This window comes from Pteropus medius, unplaced genomic scaffold, assembly GCF_902729225.1.
Source record: "Pteropus medius unplaced genomic scaffold, Ma_sr-lr_union100, whole genome shotgun sequence".
NCBI lineage: Eukaryota > Metazoa > Chordata > Mammalia > Chiroptera > Pteropodidae > Pteropus > Pteropus medius.
Genome location: NW_024350923.1, coordinates 4,347,954 through 4,366,455, shown reverse-complemented (window position 1 = coordinate 4,366,455; position 18,502 = coordinate 4,347,954). Strand labels below are relative to the sequence as shown.

General features: G+C 43.0%; 1 protein-coding gene across 3 annotated transcripts in view; it reads left to right on the top strand.

Moving 5' to 3' along the window:
- Window positions 1-18,502, top strand: part of KDM2A (lysine demethylase 2A) — a 91,327-nt gene that overhangs the window by 65,784 nt on the left and 7,041 nt on the right. For all 3 annotated transcript variants that reach the window (XM_039840733.1, XM_039840734.1, XM_039840735.1), the window contains exons 11-17: window positions 1,774-1,900; window positions 3,968-4,362; window positions 12,786-12,869; window positions 14,106-14,375; window positions 14,873-15,004; window positions 15,995-16,084; window positions 17,707-18,419. In XM_039840733.1, coding sequence (XP_039696667.1) covers window positions 1,774-1,900; window positions 3,968-4,362; window positions 12,786-12,869; window positions 14,106-14,375; window positions 14,873-15,004; window positions 15,995-16,084; window positions 17,707-18,419 — 1,811 coding nt within the window. The remainder of the gene's footprint in view (window positions 1-1,773; window positions 1,901-3,967; window positions 4,363-12,785; window positions 12,870-14,105; window positions 14,376-14,872; window positions 15,005-15,994; window positions 16,085-17,706; window positions 18,420-18,502) is intronic.

The window sequence follows — 18,502 nt, the reverse complement described above, 5'->3', positions numbered from 1 at the left end:
AACAGAGACTGTATAGAGATGTTTTACATAAAAAATATAAAGTATGTTGTAAATTTAAGGCAATGCTTTGGTTACTTTTGCCATACCAGTATAAAAATATACTTTTAAACTTGAATGTTGGTCATTATTTTACTGATAGTGCTTGAAGACTCAATAATTTTGTAATAAGGATTTTTAAAAATTTTCTTCAAAAAATTTGGACCTAGTTTTAGAAATTGATATGTTCTGTGGTATCTGGCAGCATAGGTAAAATCTAATGGGGCAGGTTGGGTATGTGATATCTTGGCTATTAATATAGTCTGATGAGTTCCAAGTGGAAAATAAAACTTTAGTGTCCTATTTCCTTCCTTCCTTCCTTCCTTCCTCCCTTCCTCCCACCCTCCCTCCCTCCCTACCTCCCTACTCCTCCCTACCTCCCTACCTCCCTCAGCTCTCAACAGAGTCCCAAAGGGCTTTAGAATTTTAGGTTGTCCTGAACTTTTAATAAAAACCCTTTCAGAAAGGTGTTAATACACTTAAAAGACAAGCAGAGAAGCCCAGTGTATTATATTTAATTGAGGAGACCAAGTATCTAATAATTCTTGAGTCCCTCTTGCCCACCACCGCCACCTTTCCAAAAGTAAATTAATTTGATTTTTAAATAAGAGAGGAGGTACCTCTTCTTATTGTTAAAAGTTGTAGCCACATAAGAGACCCAGACCAGAGCCTGTCTTCTCTGTGTTGGAAAACCAGTGAAATGTACTTGCCTCTCCTGCCTGTGATGAGGAAAGAGATCTCATTCCACAGTGATGCCCTGTGACCTGGTAAAGGATTTTGAAAAGGAATTCCTATCCAGATCTCTTTTATTAAAGAAGACTACCTGACATAGAGCTTTGAAAAGGAAATGGGAACATTCTCAGAGTTGCATATTCAGAATAATTTTAAAAGTGTTGTTTTGCATCCTTTTGAAACATGGTCTCACTAAACAGAAGGTGGCAAACTGTGTTTAGGATAGTCCCCATCATTAGTCTTCCTCATTGATTAATCCATGCTAGTTGCCTTTTCCCTCACTTTGGTAGATCTGAAGGACAATTCTTTTTATTATTGTTCAGCTGGAATAATTGCATGCTGCTTTGGGGGAGAATGGAAAGAAAAGTAAAGACAGCGGCTCATTGGGCCATGTGGAGCAGTGATCTTGATGTGTGAATATACCGTCTTGGCATACTACAAAGGACAAGGCAGGAAAGCTGAGAGTTGATAGTGGGGGGAATACCCTGGACTGGGCCTAGCAGGAGAATAATTCTCTAATCACACTTTCATAGATGTAAGGACAATAAAAACATTCAGCTTCATTGCATGTCTTCTTTTTTCCATTAGATTCTTTGTTCCATGGCCTTTTATTCAGGGTAAAACTATAGTAAAGACAAGTACTAAGTACTAAGTATGCCATTTTAGTCTAACAATGCTAAAGCAAATTTCTCAATTAAGTATATTGTGTCTTACTCTAAGTTGTTCTCTTTGTCCCAGAACTTTCTGATGCTCTCCTACTGAACCAAGATAGTTTTTTGGTTGTTCTGAATGGTCTTTTCAAGTACTTCTTTAGTAATTGTTCCCCAAGACAGACATTTTCTAGATTGACAGATCCTCTTAACTTGTTGCTCCAAACGCCAACCTAGCTTTGCAGGTTGACTGGAGAGTTTTTTCTAGGTTAATTATTGTAGTGATTCAGTTGTCTTACTCTCTTTCTTTGAAAATTGTTATCAGCTTGCTTTTTTTGTTATTTTGCTCCTATAGGTTCCAAATAAGTTTCGTTATCCATTCTACTATGAGATGTGTTGGTATGTTTTGGAACGCTATGTATATTGCATAACCAACCGCTCCCACCTAACTAAAGAGTTTCAGAAAGAGTCCCTCAGCATGGGTAAGTGTTCTGCCTGCGTGAACTTTCAAGACACCCTGGAAAACTGAGGGCGAAGCCATACTGTTCCTCAGAAGTTTTTATTTTTTGTCTTTTTACTTATCTGCCCGGAAGTACCAAATTCATTTGTTGGAGTTGAACACTGGTTACAGCTGCTCTCCTACCCAAGTGTCAATTACTAGGCTACATGAAATACTCTGGATCTCATCTTTGTGTGAGTTTGTTACTCCTTCACTCCTCAAGAAAGTGATCAATTGTCTAATAAGTTTTATTGTACAAAGAATAGTCTTTGGCACAATAAAAACTAGGAATGTATCATAATATCTCTTACTATAGTCTAGGCACTATATACTACATACATTAAGTTACATACTTTTGAGGTAGGCATTTTCATTTTATAAAAGGGGACGTTACGGTTGAAGAAGATTAAAAAACTTGTCTATGATCTTAGTTAATAAGTGGGAAGGTTACAGCTTGAATGAGGCTGGTAAGACTAAAATCTATATTCTTTGTTTCCCTTTCAAGAGAAATATTTTATTGGATATCAGGATAGTTTTAGTTCTACATTTTTAGGCTGTTCCATGCCTTCAAGTGGAGAGGAGCCAACACTGCGGTCACATGTTTCATGGAATGTTCAATTCAAGCAAGATACTTTTTGCTTTAGCATTTTCCTCTGAGGATAGTTTATAATTCTCATTTGAAAATTTAAAATGCTCATTCAATACGTGAAAGCGAGATAAAGAATTATGTATACAGCTTGATCCTAATTTTGTTTAAAAATACATCTCATATCCATATGCACAGAAAAGATAGAAAGAAAATACATCACACTGTTTTCCAGGGGTTGGGGGATAAAGGATGACTTGTCTCTTTCTTTGTACCTTCCTGTATTTTCTAAATTATTAATTGTAAACGGTATTATTTTAATAATAAAAGACCAGTGAACATTTAAAAATTCTTTCATTAAAACTTTTATTTTCATTTTTTGTTTTATTAGCCATGTTGCTAGGATTTCAATTCCAGCGTTTAATATTATGACCAAAACTTTGAACAAAAACTGCTTTTTTAAAATTTTTTATATTTTTAATTAAATTTATTGGGGTGACATTGGTTAATGACATTATGTAAGTTTCAAGTGTACAATTCTGTACTACATCATCTGTATTATATTGCATTATGTTCTCAACACCCAGAGTCTAGTCTCCTTCCGTCACCAAATATTTGACCCATTTTACTCTCTTCTTTCCCCCCTTACCCCCTTTCCCCTCTGTTAACCACCATGCTGTTGTCTGTGTCTGAGCTTGTTTGTTTGTCCATTTGTTCATCTGTTGCTATCTGGTTTATATCCCACATGTGAGTGAAGTTATATGGTTCTTGTCCTTTTCTGACTTATTTCACTTATCATGATAGTCTCAGGATCCAGCCATGTTGTCACAAATGGCAACGTTTCATTCTTTTTTATGGCTGAGTAGTATTCCATTATATATATATACTAGTCTTCTTTATCTAGTCATTCATCGAAGGACACTTAGGTTGTTTCCATGTCTTCGCTACCGTGAATAATGGTGCAGTGAACATAGGGATACATATGTCTTTACGAATAAATGTTTTTAAGTTTTTCAGATAGATACCCAGGGGAGGGATTATTGGGTCATATGATAGCTCAATTCTTAATTTGCAAAACTACTTTTTAAATATATGTGCTTCATACTGTCTGCTTTTTAAAAAGACAATGAAATCATAACCCCAAATTTAAGTTTGAATTTGAAACTAATTTGCAGTTATTTTCATAGGTGACTTATTTCTAGCACACAAAAACTGGACCTTTCCCAGGCTTTTGAAAATCTAGTTGACCGTTAGCTCAGTTGTCCTGCCAGCTCAGGATCCTATTTTACCTGTACCCAGATTTTCAACAGTGGACATACAGGTTGCAATGAGAAGAGACCATTTTAAAAATGTTACAACTTCATCATTTATAACCTCAAGGCCCCTCCTATGCTACCTATTTCTCTCATTGATCCCATGGCCAGGTGACCTGTTCTTACTGCATTTTTTCCTTTATACTGGCAGATTTAGAGTTAAATGGATTGGAATCTGGAAATGGGGATGAAGAAGCAGTGGATCGAGAACCCCGGCGCTTGAGCAGTAGGCGTTCCGTCCTCACTAGCCCTGTAGCCAATGGGGTCAACCTGGATTATGATGGACTAGGCAAAACCTGCCGAAGTCTTCCAAGTCTGAAGAAAAGCTTGTCTGGAGACTCATCATCTGACTCTAGTCGGGGCTCCCACAATGGCCAAGTATGGGATCCCCAGTGTAGTCCCCGAAAGGACAGGCAGGTGCATCTGACCCATTTTGAGCTCGAAGGCCTTCGCTGCCTCGTAGATAAGTTGGAGTCGCTGCCACTGCACAAGAAATGTGTCCCTACAGGGATAGAAGACGAAGATGCTCTCATTGCTGATGTAAAGGTAAGAGTTGTTTATGTTCTGTAACGGCTACTGGTCTGGCTAGGGCAGTCAATTTCTTGATTCCAAGAGAGAGAGAACAGAAGTTTGGGATAATTTCTGGTTCAACCAGAGAAAAGTTAACATGTGCATGTGTATGTTTGTACTGCACGGTGTTTCTATTCGTGGAATAAAGTGAGGTCCCTGTTATGAAAATACTAACATCTGTATCTTTAGTTAGGACTTAAATTTGGTTTTAAAAAAACAGATTTCAGGCTGACCCTAAAATGAGAGCCTGATAAAGTGTAAACTTAAGGTACCTTCAAATAAAGGAGCCTGTTTCAGAACAAAAGTGGCCAATAACAATCTCTAGCCATCTCACCCCAAGAGAAGAAAGAAATTGTTCATGGGTTATATAAAGTAGGTTTAGCGTATTTAGTTTCAAATTTATCTAGTATTAAGACACAAATATATTGGGGCAACTTCTGAGAAAAGTCATTTTAAACATAATGCATCCTATTGCTACGTCAGGCTTCTTTATGTTATATATGCTTTTTCTTTTTCAAGAGGTCTCTCAGTAATCTTCAAAGCCTTTCCCACCCTTCATATATTGGTCTCAAAGAAATGAGTTTATTTTTAAGGAATCCAGATTTGAGCTGTCTGAACTGGGAGTACTTTTAAGTCTTTTCTTATATGTAACCATTAATATGAACATACACCAAAAAGTGTCAAGCTGGAAATGGAAATAACAATTTTCTTTTTAAATCAGTATCTCGAACTATGTCTTGGGTGCAGGGTGTGGGTATGTGTATTAGAAAGCTAGTTCATAATTTGTAACAAGTGTTATTTTTAAAACCTGTCATATAGGTTATTTTAAGCCACAGAAGAATATATAGGGAATAATTATATATGTGACCTCAAGGAAGATGGGCTAAATATCTCATAGATTTTTTTTCCATCCCTGATTCCTAATGCAAGGTTTTCCTTGGTCACCACTAACCAGCTGAGGTGCTCCCTACTTTCTGCCAGGCACCTCAGGAAAGAATTCCAAATAGGACCTGAACTTTTTTTTTTTTTTAATGATTGACATTTTCGTTACATCTTGTCGCTTACACATCAGTGAAAAGGTAAAAATTAGGTTAAAAGGAGTCTAACCTGGTGAGGTTGGTTCTCTCCAGTAGTGATAGGAGCTGGGCAGTTGGTTTTATAGTTTGGTTTCATAAGGTTTATTCTAGAAGAGAGGCAAGTGGTGTCATTATGGCTTGTATTTAGGAGGACATGACAAAGTTCTAGGTAGGTGTGGTCCTGTTTCTATAATGATTAATGCACAGCAGAACAAACTCAGCCATGCTTTTCCAGACTTACAAACTAGATCCCAGACTCACTTCCCACCTTCGAGTGAACAAAGAACATTTAGATTTTTTTCTTTTTCATTGTGATAAGACACATGTGATTATATTTTCCTGAGAATCCGAAGTAACATCTTTCTTTTTCTACAGAAGTTTACTACAGAAGTTTGTTTCTTTTCCTTTTCTTTCTTTCTTTTTTATGTAGCTGTTTCGTCACAGATGCATGTGGGAAACATTAAATTATCACTTGGGGGGTTAATTAAAGTATATAATTGCCCTTAGGAACTCTAAGAAAAACTGAGTTTATATCTCATTAACATTCTTTTGGTTTGGTATCTGTATTTCTAATTCATGAAAAAGAAAAATTTTTTTCAGTCCTAAGGTGTGTCTATAAGATGGATTTGACTCCATTGAATCCAGTTGTAGGAAACCATATTGTAATCCACTGAAGTGTCGTGATAGAAATATGCAAACTCCCTTAACTAAAGTAGTTATTAAGGATGTTTGAGGAAGCAGAATGGTAAGGGAAAATGTAGAAAGATTTTGAGCCAAATATTAAGCAGAGTAAAAGGAGGCAGCAAGAGGAATGAAAGTGTGTAGAGAAAGCATCCTTGTGTTTATCAGGAATCATGAAAAACATGGCTGCCCTCACTGGCTAAAATAAAGTGGCATAGAGACTAGAGCCTGAGGAACAAGTGGCCAGTGGGATGACTTCATAGGCTGACAGTGATTGAATTGTCCCTGCAGAGGCTTGTCCACACCTTCTCTTGTTTACCCAAAACCTTCGTCAAAATGCAGCTGATGTATCTGAAGACAACAGATTTAGATCCTAGCTCTGCAGGTAGTTTCACTTAAGATCAAATGGACTAATTAATTATTCCTACATTTCACTAGCTAAATTTAATCTGAGCTTCAGATAAGAGTGAGTTTAGAGCTTGAAACCTTTGAGAATCTGAGCATCCCCCAAAGGAAAAAAGCATTGAAGTGGGTAGGTGCCGAATCACTGCAAAGCTGGAGACTGCAGTGCTAGGGAACTTAGTGTTTGTAGCATAGGAGGCTACACTGCAGTGGAGGACGAAAGCAGGCGTAGATTACCTTTCCTCCAGAGGCAAGAATTGTTTCTTGTAGCTCTCACAAATAACTGGCAGATGAGAGGAAAAGTGGTGAGATGAGATATTCGTAATTACATATTCTCTGGAAGAAAAGTCAATTTTAGTGATGTGGTAAAAGGGCTTTGAGGATTTTAAAACGTTAAGTTCTACAGTGTTGAAGAAGGAATCATAGAATATAGAGTTGGAAGGGGATTAGATGAAAAATGGGGCATTAAAATGTGAGACTTATTGGTAAAGTTCAGGGGAAAGTAATCAGTATGCATAAAGTCCTGGTTAGGAGGAGTGTGGGTAACCTTGAACCCTAAAAGTAGACTAAAGGTAGACTAAAGGAGTTCTCTCCTACTGTGAGATATTCTCCTGTTTCTAAAATTGAGAAATCGTGTACTTTGATAGAAGTTGAATAAAGAGGCAGAAACCTGGAGTGTAGTAAGTATGTACAGTCTCACTGATGGAAGAGAAAGAGTCTCTGTTCGTATGTGCATTGGGGGGAGGGGGAGGTCGGAGGAGGGCACATCAACTGGGTCACCACAGGGTGGTGGGAGTCAGCTGGAAGACTGAGTTTTTAACCAGACTTAATTATTTTATGTTATTTTGGTAATCAAAGAAATCTTAATATATGTACGTATGTAAAAAGAAGCTTTTAGCCTACCAATATATTTGGTTGCCCAACTCCTTAATGAAACAAATTCAGTATGGTTGAATATTTTTCTACTTTCTCGTTTGCTCTAAAACATTTTGATAAGCTTAGCAAACATGGGACTTTGAGGCAAGATACCAGATCGATGAAAGCCTGTTTTCTCCTCTATAAAATAACGTCTACCTTAGTGGTGCTGTTGTGGAAATTAATGATACTGTCACTAAAGTACTTAACGAGCAATCTCATTGTTACAGAAAAATTTTGGTGTTGCCAATCTATGAAATTCATTTATTCCACTCTGTGAATGATGCTTGCATACTCTGTATTAGGAAGCAGGCTTTGTGTTGGGGTAAATGCGCCAACAGGCCATAGGCTAAGCCCTGAAGGGGCTTACAGACCATTGGTGGAGTAGGCATTTAAGTGGGCTAAGAAAGTAAGTGCTATATATACGACAAACTGTTGAATTGTCTACTTGAAATTTATTTGGTTTTATTAATCAGCGTCACCCCAATAATTTTTAATAAAAAGAAAGTAACTGCATTCTAGGTTTACAGGCACTGGGCCTAACAGAGGGGGCACTGAGCGCACTGAACAGGGGGCGAGTGGTAGATTCTGTCTTGAGGGAAGGAGGTGCCAGTCTTCTTAATTCACCAGCTAATAAGCTTTCCCGTTAGATGATACAGTTTGATTACCACAACATTATAGAAATGGTAAAAGTTCTCGATTCATGAATTTGAAAATTGTTTTTTATGGTGCAGTAGGCCGCTGCTGCTCTGATCTAACATTTTATTTTGTAATTATGATCTAAAAATTTATACTAGATTCCATCCCAGGAATATTATGAGACCGAAGCAGAGAGTTATGGTTGCAAATAAATACAGAAGAACTAATCGGAAATTTCCTTCATCTGACGCTAATAAAGAGAAGAGCTGGTAGAGAGGACCCAGTATAATTAGATCTTAATCCATTAAGCCAATTACAGATTGGAGGGGGACGGGATGGGGGCAGAGCAACCTGTATAAATAAAGCTTCATTTGCAGTTTTTACTGACAAGATATTTGTAATAATTCACACATTCTTACTGAGTAGAAAGTTTTAAATTTAACTCAGCTACAAGGCATAGAGGTTAGGTTAAAATAGATTTAGTTCTTTAAAATGTTTTCATTATATTCCTATATTATGTAATATCATGTTCTTACTAATTCTGATCTTTGTTGCTTTTTATTCTAAATTAATAGGAGGGGAAAAAATAGGCCTCGTTTAATTTGTGATTTGGAAGCTTACCTGGAGTGAGTTTCCTAAGTGCCCTGTCTGGTTTTGTCCCTTCCTAGTGGCCTCTAGAATTTGTACTTGCTACAATTTGAACTTGTATTTTGTTTCAGAGTAATATTTTTTTCTTAAGTATCTAAAGTAAGTATTTTCTAAGAAGACCTCTCACACTGTTAAAGGAATGTTTTTTTCACACATAATAGGCTGATTGCCCTGAGTCTCTTTGAGTCTTAAAGAGCAAAGAAGAGGTTTAGGATTAGAATGGCCATATAAACATTTCTAGGAAAGAGCTCCACCTAAGAACACAGAAGTCCCTCCTTGGTAAACTATTGTAAAAATTAAAGAGTGAAGCCCCAGGCCCCAGAAAGCCTATTAGGCTACTGACTGTGCACTAGAAACACTATAACAACTGCCCTGGAAGTGAATAATGTTCCTAGTGGTGAGAGCTGGGTTCTTAGTGGCCCAAGATGTTTTTTTTTCCAAAGCAACTTCTGTAATTTCCAAAAGAGCCAAGTTACATTGGCGAGAGCCTAAAAATTATATAAATCTGAACCCAAAATACGGTCTACTGTAGCCTGAGAGAGTGCTTGTTCAGAGCTTCGCCCTGGCTGTGGCTTGTGCGTGGAGAGTGGGTGACGCACGTCCTTCGAGTGGCTGTCAGAAATAGCGTCAAGGTGTCTGACAGGATGCAGGGCTGCCTGCTTCATCTAGGGAATATCAGTGAGGCTGGCCAAACTAACCACTAGACCAGGAAGTGTGCAGGAGTGCCAGTGTCCTGAGGGTGGGGTGATCTGAGAGCAGAGTCAGCCTGTAATACAGGTCCCAGGAGAGCGGCAGATGTGTGTTCCCTGGCTCCCTGCGCCTGGTCCCATGGCCGGAGAGTAGAGGTCGCACCTCAGTTAGTTTCACTTGGTCACGGTCACCACGGAACTGCTGGAAGAGTCGCCCAGGCATGTCTCTTACGTGGCGTGGCAGATCTCCCAGTCATAGCCAGAGGCAGGCATCTGTTCTAGAAGTTGTTGATGTTAAACAGACATATTGTATTGACTATCTCAATATTGGTTGGAACGTGTCATTCCTGAAGGTTTTTCTGGAAACTTGTCTGCTGGTTCTGGATTCTGGGTGGGGAGAGCGGCCCAGAGGGCAGGTGAGGCAGAAGGATACTGCCGAGGGACTCTGCCCACGCCTAGCTCCTCTACAGAGGCCGAACTTCGGGCCACTCGGGCCACTCGGGGGGAGAGTCCCGTGTGTGCAGTCAGAGCGCACTGGCGTCATCAGCAGTTAGAGGTCACTAACAATAAGCAGTGACCCCGAAGGGAAGGGTGTGGACCGAGACAAGGACAAATGTGGGACTAGATGCCGAATGGGTTAAAGCCTTCCCTCCCTCCGGCTGGCTGCTGGCGCCTGCCAGCAGCGCCCTCGGGCCGGCGGGCTCTCCTATTGCGGTGGCGGCGGGGCGCGGCCGTTCGCTTCGGCAGGCTCTCCTCCAATGGCCTGGGAGAGAGTGCTGGCAGAACACACCCCTCCCGACGCTGCCGCAGGCCGCCTGGGCCCTCTGCCGGCTGGCTCGCTCGGCTCCCCCTCCTGCCATCTTCCGTTGCAAAGCATTTCTGGGAGCTGCATGTGGGTGACGCAGCAGCATTGTTCGCAGGCACAGGAAGCCGCGGCTGAGCTGAAAGGCTCGAGAAGGAGCTCAGAGTGCTGCATGCTGCTCCTTCCGAGTAGCTTGGACCGCCTGCCTTATGTCCTCTGGGAGATTCCGAAATCTTCACGTAAACCGGGATTTTCCTAGAGGCAGAAAACCTAACTCCTTCAGCACAACTTCCAATACAGAAAACAAAACAAAGACGCTGGGGAAACTTCAACCAAGAGCCTCGGCAGCTCCCAAGCAACGAGAAACGCAAGGTCAGGCGGGCGGGCGGGCAGCAAACCCTTTCTGGTGCGGGATGTGTGTAACTGTGGGGACTTTGTCTCGGTGAAGAAGCGGAAGGACTGCCTGCCGGGCGAGTCTAGGACAATGCTTAGGTTACTTCGTGTTGGCGTGTTGACGGAGCCGGCGTTGCACTTGTCCCCTCGCCTAGGATATGGTTTTGAATCGGGTCTCTTGGCTTTGGGGAATCCTTCCCCCCTCTCTGCCCAGACACCCGCTGGTCTCTTCCTCTTCCTGTGCAGTGTGGGGTGTGGGCTTGTGTTTGAATGTTCTCCCAAAGCCAGGACCCTAGTTAGGCGTTAGCCTTTCTGCACTCTACCCCCGCTCCCTGTCCCAAACCCCCTCTGGTGAAGGGTGGCGGCTTCTTTATAAGGTTTCTTAAAGGTAAAGGGCCTCTGCTGGAGTCTGCCTTTTTTTGATGAAAGCAGGGCATGCTTAGTTGTGGCCCCGGCAAAATAAGGCTCAGAAGGCAGTCTGCATTTCCCTCCACACCCACACAGACCCCAGTGACTGAGTCTGTATGTGTGAACAGCTGCCCCCCCACCCCACCCCACGCAGACACAGTTTCTCCACCTACCCTCCTTCCCTGTCCCCCACAAAAATCTTGCCGGTGGAACTAGACTGCTTTTGGTGGATAGTTAGGTTCCTTTTCTACTCTTAAGCAGTCGCAGATCTTACTGTGCAGTCTGTTTTGCTGAAAGTGGAAAGTCCCTGTTTGTGGACAGCTCACTGCTCTCAGGCAGAGGAAATGGGCAGAGTCCTACTCCTCAGCAGTGCGAAGCGGGGGGAGGGGAGCCGTGCGCTCCCTAGCACACGTTTTGAATGGACCTGAATTTTTCACCCTCGGGAGATTAGAGCCTCTACCAGAGCCTTGTCCCGCATGGCACCACTCTCTGCCTCCTTACCCCCACGCGGTGTGGTGCTAACTGGAGGCTCCAGAATAGGATGCCATAGCAACTCAAAAGTAAATAAAATGACTGCAAATGAAAGCAGCTTGGGCGGGGAGGAGGAGAGGCATCTGGAGCTTTGGCACGGCGGATCTTCATGGAGGAACTTCATGGGTATGAGTTAAAGGGTCTTTCTCAGGTTCAACTCTGGGATTTGGATCGTGATCCTTAGGTTCAAGACGAAAATGCTTGGTAGGAAAATGTCTCAGGCTCCAAAAAGTCCTGGTCTCTAGGCACATAGCCCATAGGATTATGAGAATGATTATTAAAGATGGCCCAAGCGTGCTGACCTGTCCAGAATCAAAGTTTAGTTTTCTCTGAAACAGTTAATATTCAGTACTCACCTAGAAATTGTATAGCTTGTCTTCTGGATTCGTGTTCTTTTGCTGATGCTATTGCTCTAGGGCTTATGAGGTCAGAGGAAGAGGAATTTCATTGAGCTAGGTTTGGGATTTAGAAATTTCTGCCTAAAACAAAAGGTTTGTTTCAAAATAACACTCAACCAGTGTGAGTGTGATTCACTTAAGTGGCAGTTTCTTACTGTTACTTATTGTTCCTTAAGTCATTCAAACTAGATTGGTTAAAGCCATGAGAACTATTGCCCCTGAGATCATTCCTGCCCTATTTATGGGAATAAAGGCAAATAATTGACAGTGGGGGAACGGGGGGATTGATTGATTGATTGATTTGAGATTGAGATTTCTGTGAACAGCCCTGGATTGAATCAGACGTGAAGGCTCTGCTCTTCATAATTATTAATTCAGTATTAACCAGTCTTTTTTTTTTTTCCATTTTGCTGACATCTGCAAAATGAAGGCAATATTTACTACCTAATATATTAACTGGTATAGAAAAGTAAAGGAGCAAAATAAAGTTTTGTCATATGTAGAACTGTGACAAGTAACACTTGACACTTTCAGTGAAAGTGTCAACAGTACAGTGAGTATACAAGTAAGGGGTTGGGAGCAAAGGTCAATTGAAAGTCTTGAGAGTATTGCCCTAGTCTGAGTTTTCTCTTTCATTCCTATTTACTTGTTTTGCAGTGGGTCTGTATATGAAGCAAAAATACAAACAGTTGCTGGCCTGCCCTTCCCCTTGGTGCTTGTGGGGGCTGAGGCTAAGTCTAGATGCTACTGGGAGTGGTTGACTCTTTGTTCACTGTGCCCTGCTTTCCCCTTCTCTTTTCTCCTCTCCTACCCTTAGATTTTGCTGGAGGAGCTTGCCAACAGCGATCCCAAGTTAGCCCTCACTGGAGTCCCTATAGTACAGTGGCCAAAAAGGGATAAGGTAAGAAACTATTCTTGATCTTCAGGTTCTGAAGCATTTTGCTGTCTGACCATTACCATTCCAGAAAGTAAAAGCAGGGTAATTGGCTGTCTCTGGGCATGACTCTCTTAACAGAACTACCAAACCTGTCTTCAGGTATGTATTTGTTCACCAGAATCGATCAGTTCCTATCCTTCTGGCCCAGTGACTCAATTATTTTCACAGATATGATTTAAAATTAGAACAATTACGTATATAATTTAAAGGCCAGAGTGTTTCTGTGTTGGAGTGAGGCCATACTCTCAAGTTTCTCCTTAATTTGGACTTTTCAGTATCGAATTGAAAAGAGAAAAATGGAATTACCCCTTAGCTAACAAACAATCGGTTATGAATTTTTATGCCTCTTCGGTTAGGTCCTGCATCATTTCTTCCCATATTGTTTTTTTCAAGATTATTAAACAAAAGTAAGTGATAGCATTCTGATCCTGATCCTGGGTCTGGAAGGTAAATTGGGCCCTTCTTTGCTGTTCCCACAATAGGAACTTACAGGACCATTACATTCCAGGAGTATTTAGGCAGCATATAAAGGTGTGCAGCTGAAAGATGTCCTTAAAGAATCACTTCTCCTTTCTAGGGGCAGGAGTCCCACTTGGCCTCTGCTTGGCCATACGGGACTGTCTCAAAACAATTTAGTCATTTATCTCATTTATTGGGGCATCGGCTACGTCCCAGGTTGTATGCTTGGATTCAGAGTTAATAAAGACATGAACAAGGCCCATCTCCTCTCACGCAGTTAATTGTCGTCTTTAGGAGCATATTCTTAGTAGTAATACTCAGGATAAGGAAACACGAAAGGGCCCCTGGAGTGACTGGTACGTAGAAAGCTTCAGGAAGGGGCAAATCTTACAGCTCAGCAGAGTGAGAGGGATATGGCTGAAATAGTAGCCTGAAGGAGTTGGCAAACTTATTCTGTAAAGGTAATCTGTAGATATTTATTACATTTATGTAGATAATAAATGTAAAAAATAAAGGTAGTATTTTAGCATTCGCAGGCTATATAGTCTCCGTCGCAGCTTCTCAATTCTGCCATTACACATGAAAGCAGCCATGGTCGTGTTCCAGTAAAATTTATTTACAAAAGACAGGCGGCAGGCAGATTTGCCCACAGAACAGTGTTTGCCAAGTCATGTAATCTTCTACCCTCTCCAGTCCTTAAAGCTACCTGATATATTTGACCTCACTGCTTTCTCTTTCCAGCTTAAATTCCCTGCCAGGCCAAAGGTGCGGGTTCCTACCATCCCCATCACAAAGCCTCACACTATGAAACCAGCTCCACGGTTAACACCTGTGAGGCCAGCTGCTGCCTCCCCCATAGTGTCAGGAGCCAGGCGGAGACGAGTACGATGTCGAAAATGCAAAGCCTGTGTGCAAGGAGAGTGTGGTGTTTGCCACTACTGCAGGGACATGAAGAAGTTTGGGGGCCCTGGTCGCATGAAGCAGTCCTGTGTCCTCCGGCAGTGCTTGGCAGTGAGTGATCTGCTGGGTAAAGAATTTGGGGAGGGGCGTTGGTGCCAAAGGGACTAAAATGCACATAGTGGAGAGTTATAGAGACTTCAGATTTGGAAGGAAAAAGTTATGCTCTCTTTTTGGCTTTCTTTGTTTTGTTCCTTTTCTCTCTGAGTTCAAACAGAATGTATCTAGAACTAAAAATCAGTCAATATACTCTTTCAGCCTTATCCAATATTCAAAAGAGAGACTAGCATTTGAAGAGCAAATCACTACCATCTGTCCCCTCTTTAAGTGGATTAGAAAGGAAGGACCTGTGAGACCAAGGACAGGCTGACTGAAGATAAACTGATCTCTGTTGGTCTCTGACTACTTGATTCTCCCCATCTTCTTCTCAGCCGTTTTCCCACCTGCGAGTTTACTAGAGAGCCAGATCGCCCACCTTAGGAATAGGGAAGCAGAAATGACAAGGGTCTAAGTCTGCTTTTTTTTCGGTTTCTTTCTTTGTCCCCTTATAGCCTAGACTGCCTCACTCAGTCACGTGTTCCCTCTGTGGAGAAGTGGATCAAAATGAGGAGACACAGGATTTTGAGAAGAAACTCATGGAATGCTGTATCTGCAATGAGATTGTTCACCCTGGCTGCCTCCAGGTGAGGAGAGGTCTCAGCTGACAGAGTTTCTGAAGATACTGAGTGGAGCAGAGGAGACTGGGATATATGGCACCAGAGGAAGTCCAGACCTTAGCCTCAGAGGTTGAGTCTGCTCTTGGTTCCAAGTGTGTTCAGAATCTCCGCAAGTCATTCTAACATGCAGTTGGGGTGGAGAAAAACTGTTTTACATGCATTCTCTTGTTTAATCTTCAAGACAACCCTGTGAAGTGGGTCTGCTCCATTTTTTTCATATTTATTTAAATCTAAAGAACACTGGTGCTGGTACTTTTCTTGGTCAGTTATGACTGCCACCTGGCTGACAGTGGTTATAAGACACTGTAAATTGTGAGAGGCAGCCCAATTTCAGAAAGGTTCAAATGTGAAAAATACACATCTTAGAATCTATAAAATAGGATATTAGCTCTACGATGATGGTAATGGTCAATACAAAGCATTTAACTATATGCCAGACGTTTTTCTAAACACTTTACATAATATATTATTTATTCTTCACCACAACCCTGTACGATGGGTATTGTTAATTATCTTCACTTTGCATTGTTAACACTGAGTCTCAGAGACCAGATCACTAGTCTCTGAACCCAAGCAGTCATAAGTACTACGCCACACTGTCAAGATCAAGTCTGGCACTATTCCTCTGTGTTCACTTCCTTTTGCATAGTGGCATGTGACCCTCAGGAGAATATATGTATCAGGACAAGAGACCCCAGATTGGCCCGGACTCTTAGGAATCACCTCATGGAGCCTCACTTAATCAAGTAACCGAGAGTGAGGGTGGCCGGTTTTCCAGTGGCTGGAGTGGAGCCAAATGGCTCTCGCTTTTTCTCGTGTGGACCAGTGCGTTTAGGAATGGGTAACTCTTCCAGGCTCTTTCCAACCATGTGGCTACATTATTGATAAAGGAGGCTTAAGAAACAGGCTTTTTTTTTTTTAATGAGACAGATTTTTAACATCCCTGTCTGCCTATAGATGGATGGAGAGGGGTTGCTTAACGAAGAATTGCCAAATTGCTGGGAGTGTCCAAAGTGCTACCAGGAGGAGAGCTCAGAGAAAGCCCAGGTAAGGGAACTTTACTTAGACTTGCACTGTGAGAAGAAAGGGAGCATCAGGCTTAGGAGGTTACTGTATGTTTGCCTTTGCAGTTGTAATCAGATGGTTTTTCTGACCCAGGGATATTATTTATTATTTTGTTTGGCATCTTTTTTTTCTTTGGTTTTTTGTCGTTTTGTTGGGGGTTTTTTTAGCTTTTAATGTTTGGGTTTTCGTATTGACTGTCATTCCACTTGGGGTCTACAAGTTGCTAAGGTCACTTTACACCGTGTGGCCCTAGAAAAAGAGGAACCACAGCTAGGCTGCTGGAGCGAGGACAGGAGGAGAACAGGGCTGCTCCTGCAGAATGAAACTCCAGGGGAGGCAGTGACCTGAGGCAGCTGGTAAATACAGTGGTGTACTGGAGTTTCCAGTTAAGCAGGTTCACATTTTTGTCTCTTCACCTTTGTGCCTCATAGAAGGCCCTGCCCATTTGCCCAAATGTGTCCTACAGAAGCAGCACCTCCCCCAGAGGAGACCAGTCCTATGACCTTGGCCCTGAGCAGCTGCGGTTGCTGGCCCAGTGGTCACCAGTAATGTCAGAGGGCCAAAAGGACTCTGGTTACACAGGCTGGCTAGGCAAGACCTGCTAAGGGCACATACAGAGGAGGCAGCTGGCCTAAGTGTCAGTCATCCAGGCCCCAGTGGTCTTCAGGTGTCCCATGTAGGAAGAAGGACGTTTCTTTGTCTTCTTTCTATTTCTTTCCCCTTGGGCAATGACTTAGTTGAATTTTTAGTCTAAATATATTTGAGGGCAAGGATTTCTAGAGTTGACTTAGTGTTAAAGTTCTCTTTATTGCAAGTCATTATACTAGTAGGTTTTACATTTGTCTTCACTGGTGGTGGTGGCCACTTGCTTCCCTGCTATAGCAGATGGGTTGGCAGGCGCTGCATTTTAGTTTTCCCTTCTAATGCACTGAGAAAGCCAGCGCCTAAGAGGTGGTCATTCTCTTCCACCCATAGTGATCTAAGAATGTAAGGAAAAAAGGGAGTAAGATTGTTGCTTAGGAACAGAAATGGCTCCTTAAGGAAAATCAACTGCTCTGGTACCTCATAGAACACATCGATTAGGCTTCATCGCAACATAGCCATGGCGGGCTCCAGGAAGAGACAGGGGACTGGCAAGCACAAGTGCATAGGATGAGGTTGTGGTCCTTTGTAGAAGGTTGACTTCACCAAACCTCAATTCCTCATTTTCATCCTGAGCAGATTCTTCTGGGAAGAGCGCAGTTTCTCACGGAGGTTCTCCTTCTCTGCTGTATCTCATTTGTAGTTGGTTTCTAGGGAGACGGTGGGGTGCTGAGTGGAAGCAGCAGCCTGGTAGAGGTGAGCTCAGCCCTGGTGGAGCCGGAGGTCCGCGGCATTCGCTGCTGTCGGGTTCCGGGTCTCAGTGCAAACGGGCTGTGTCGGCGGCTCTCCTCTCACTCCCAGCATCTCTTTCTTCCACCAGAAGCATGTCTTGGTGCTCTCCCCTCATAGGAAAACAGTGATCTGTCTCTCCGGTCCCCAGAGAGCAACAGAGAGGCTCACCGTGTAGATTTAGAGCGTTCTGAAGAAAGGAGACACTGACGCTTTTGGGGCCTGTTTTGCAGAAGCGGAAGATGGAAGAGAGTGACGAAGAAGCCGTGCAAGCCAAAGTCCTGCGGCCCCTGCGGAGCTGCGACGAGCCCCTCACGCCCCCGCCTCACTCACCCACTTCCATGCTACAGCTCATCCATGACCCGGTTTCCCCCCGGGGTATGGTGACTCGGTCATCCCCTGGGGCTGGCCCCAGCGACCACCACAGTGCCAGCCGCGATGAGCGCTTCAAACGGCGGCAGTTGCTGCGGCTGCAGGCCACAGAGCGCACCATGGTACGGGAAAAGGAGAACAACCCCAGCGGCAAAAAGGAGCTGTCTGAAGTTGAGAAAGCCAAGATCCGGGGATCGTACCTCACTGTCACGCTGCAGAGGCCCACCAAAGAGCTCCACGGGACATCCATTGTGCCCAAGCTGCAGGCCATCACGGCCTCCTCTGCCAACCTTCGCCATTCCCCCCGCGTGCTAGTGCAGCACTGCCCAGCCCGAACCCCCCAGCGTGGGGATGAGGAGGGGCTGGGGGGAGAGGAGGAGGAAGAGGAGGAGGAGGAGGAGGAAGATGACAGTGCAGAGGAGGGGGGTGCAGCCAGGCTGAATGGCCGGGGCAGTTGGGCTCAGGATGGAGACGAAAGCTGGATGCAGCGGGAGGTCTGGATGTCTGTCTTCCGCTACCTCAGCCGCAGAGAACTTTGTGAATGTATGCGAGTGTGCAAGACGTGGTATAAATGGTGAGCAGGGATACAGGGATCAGGAGTAGGGGTACGGGAGTAGGTGGCAGGTTTTCCTTATGAAAAGAGCATGCGTCTTGGCA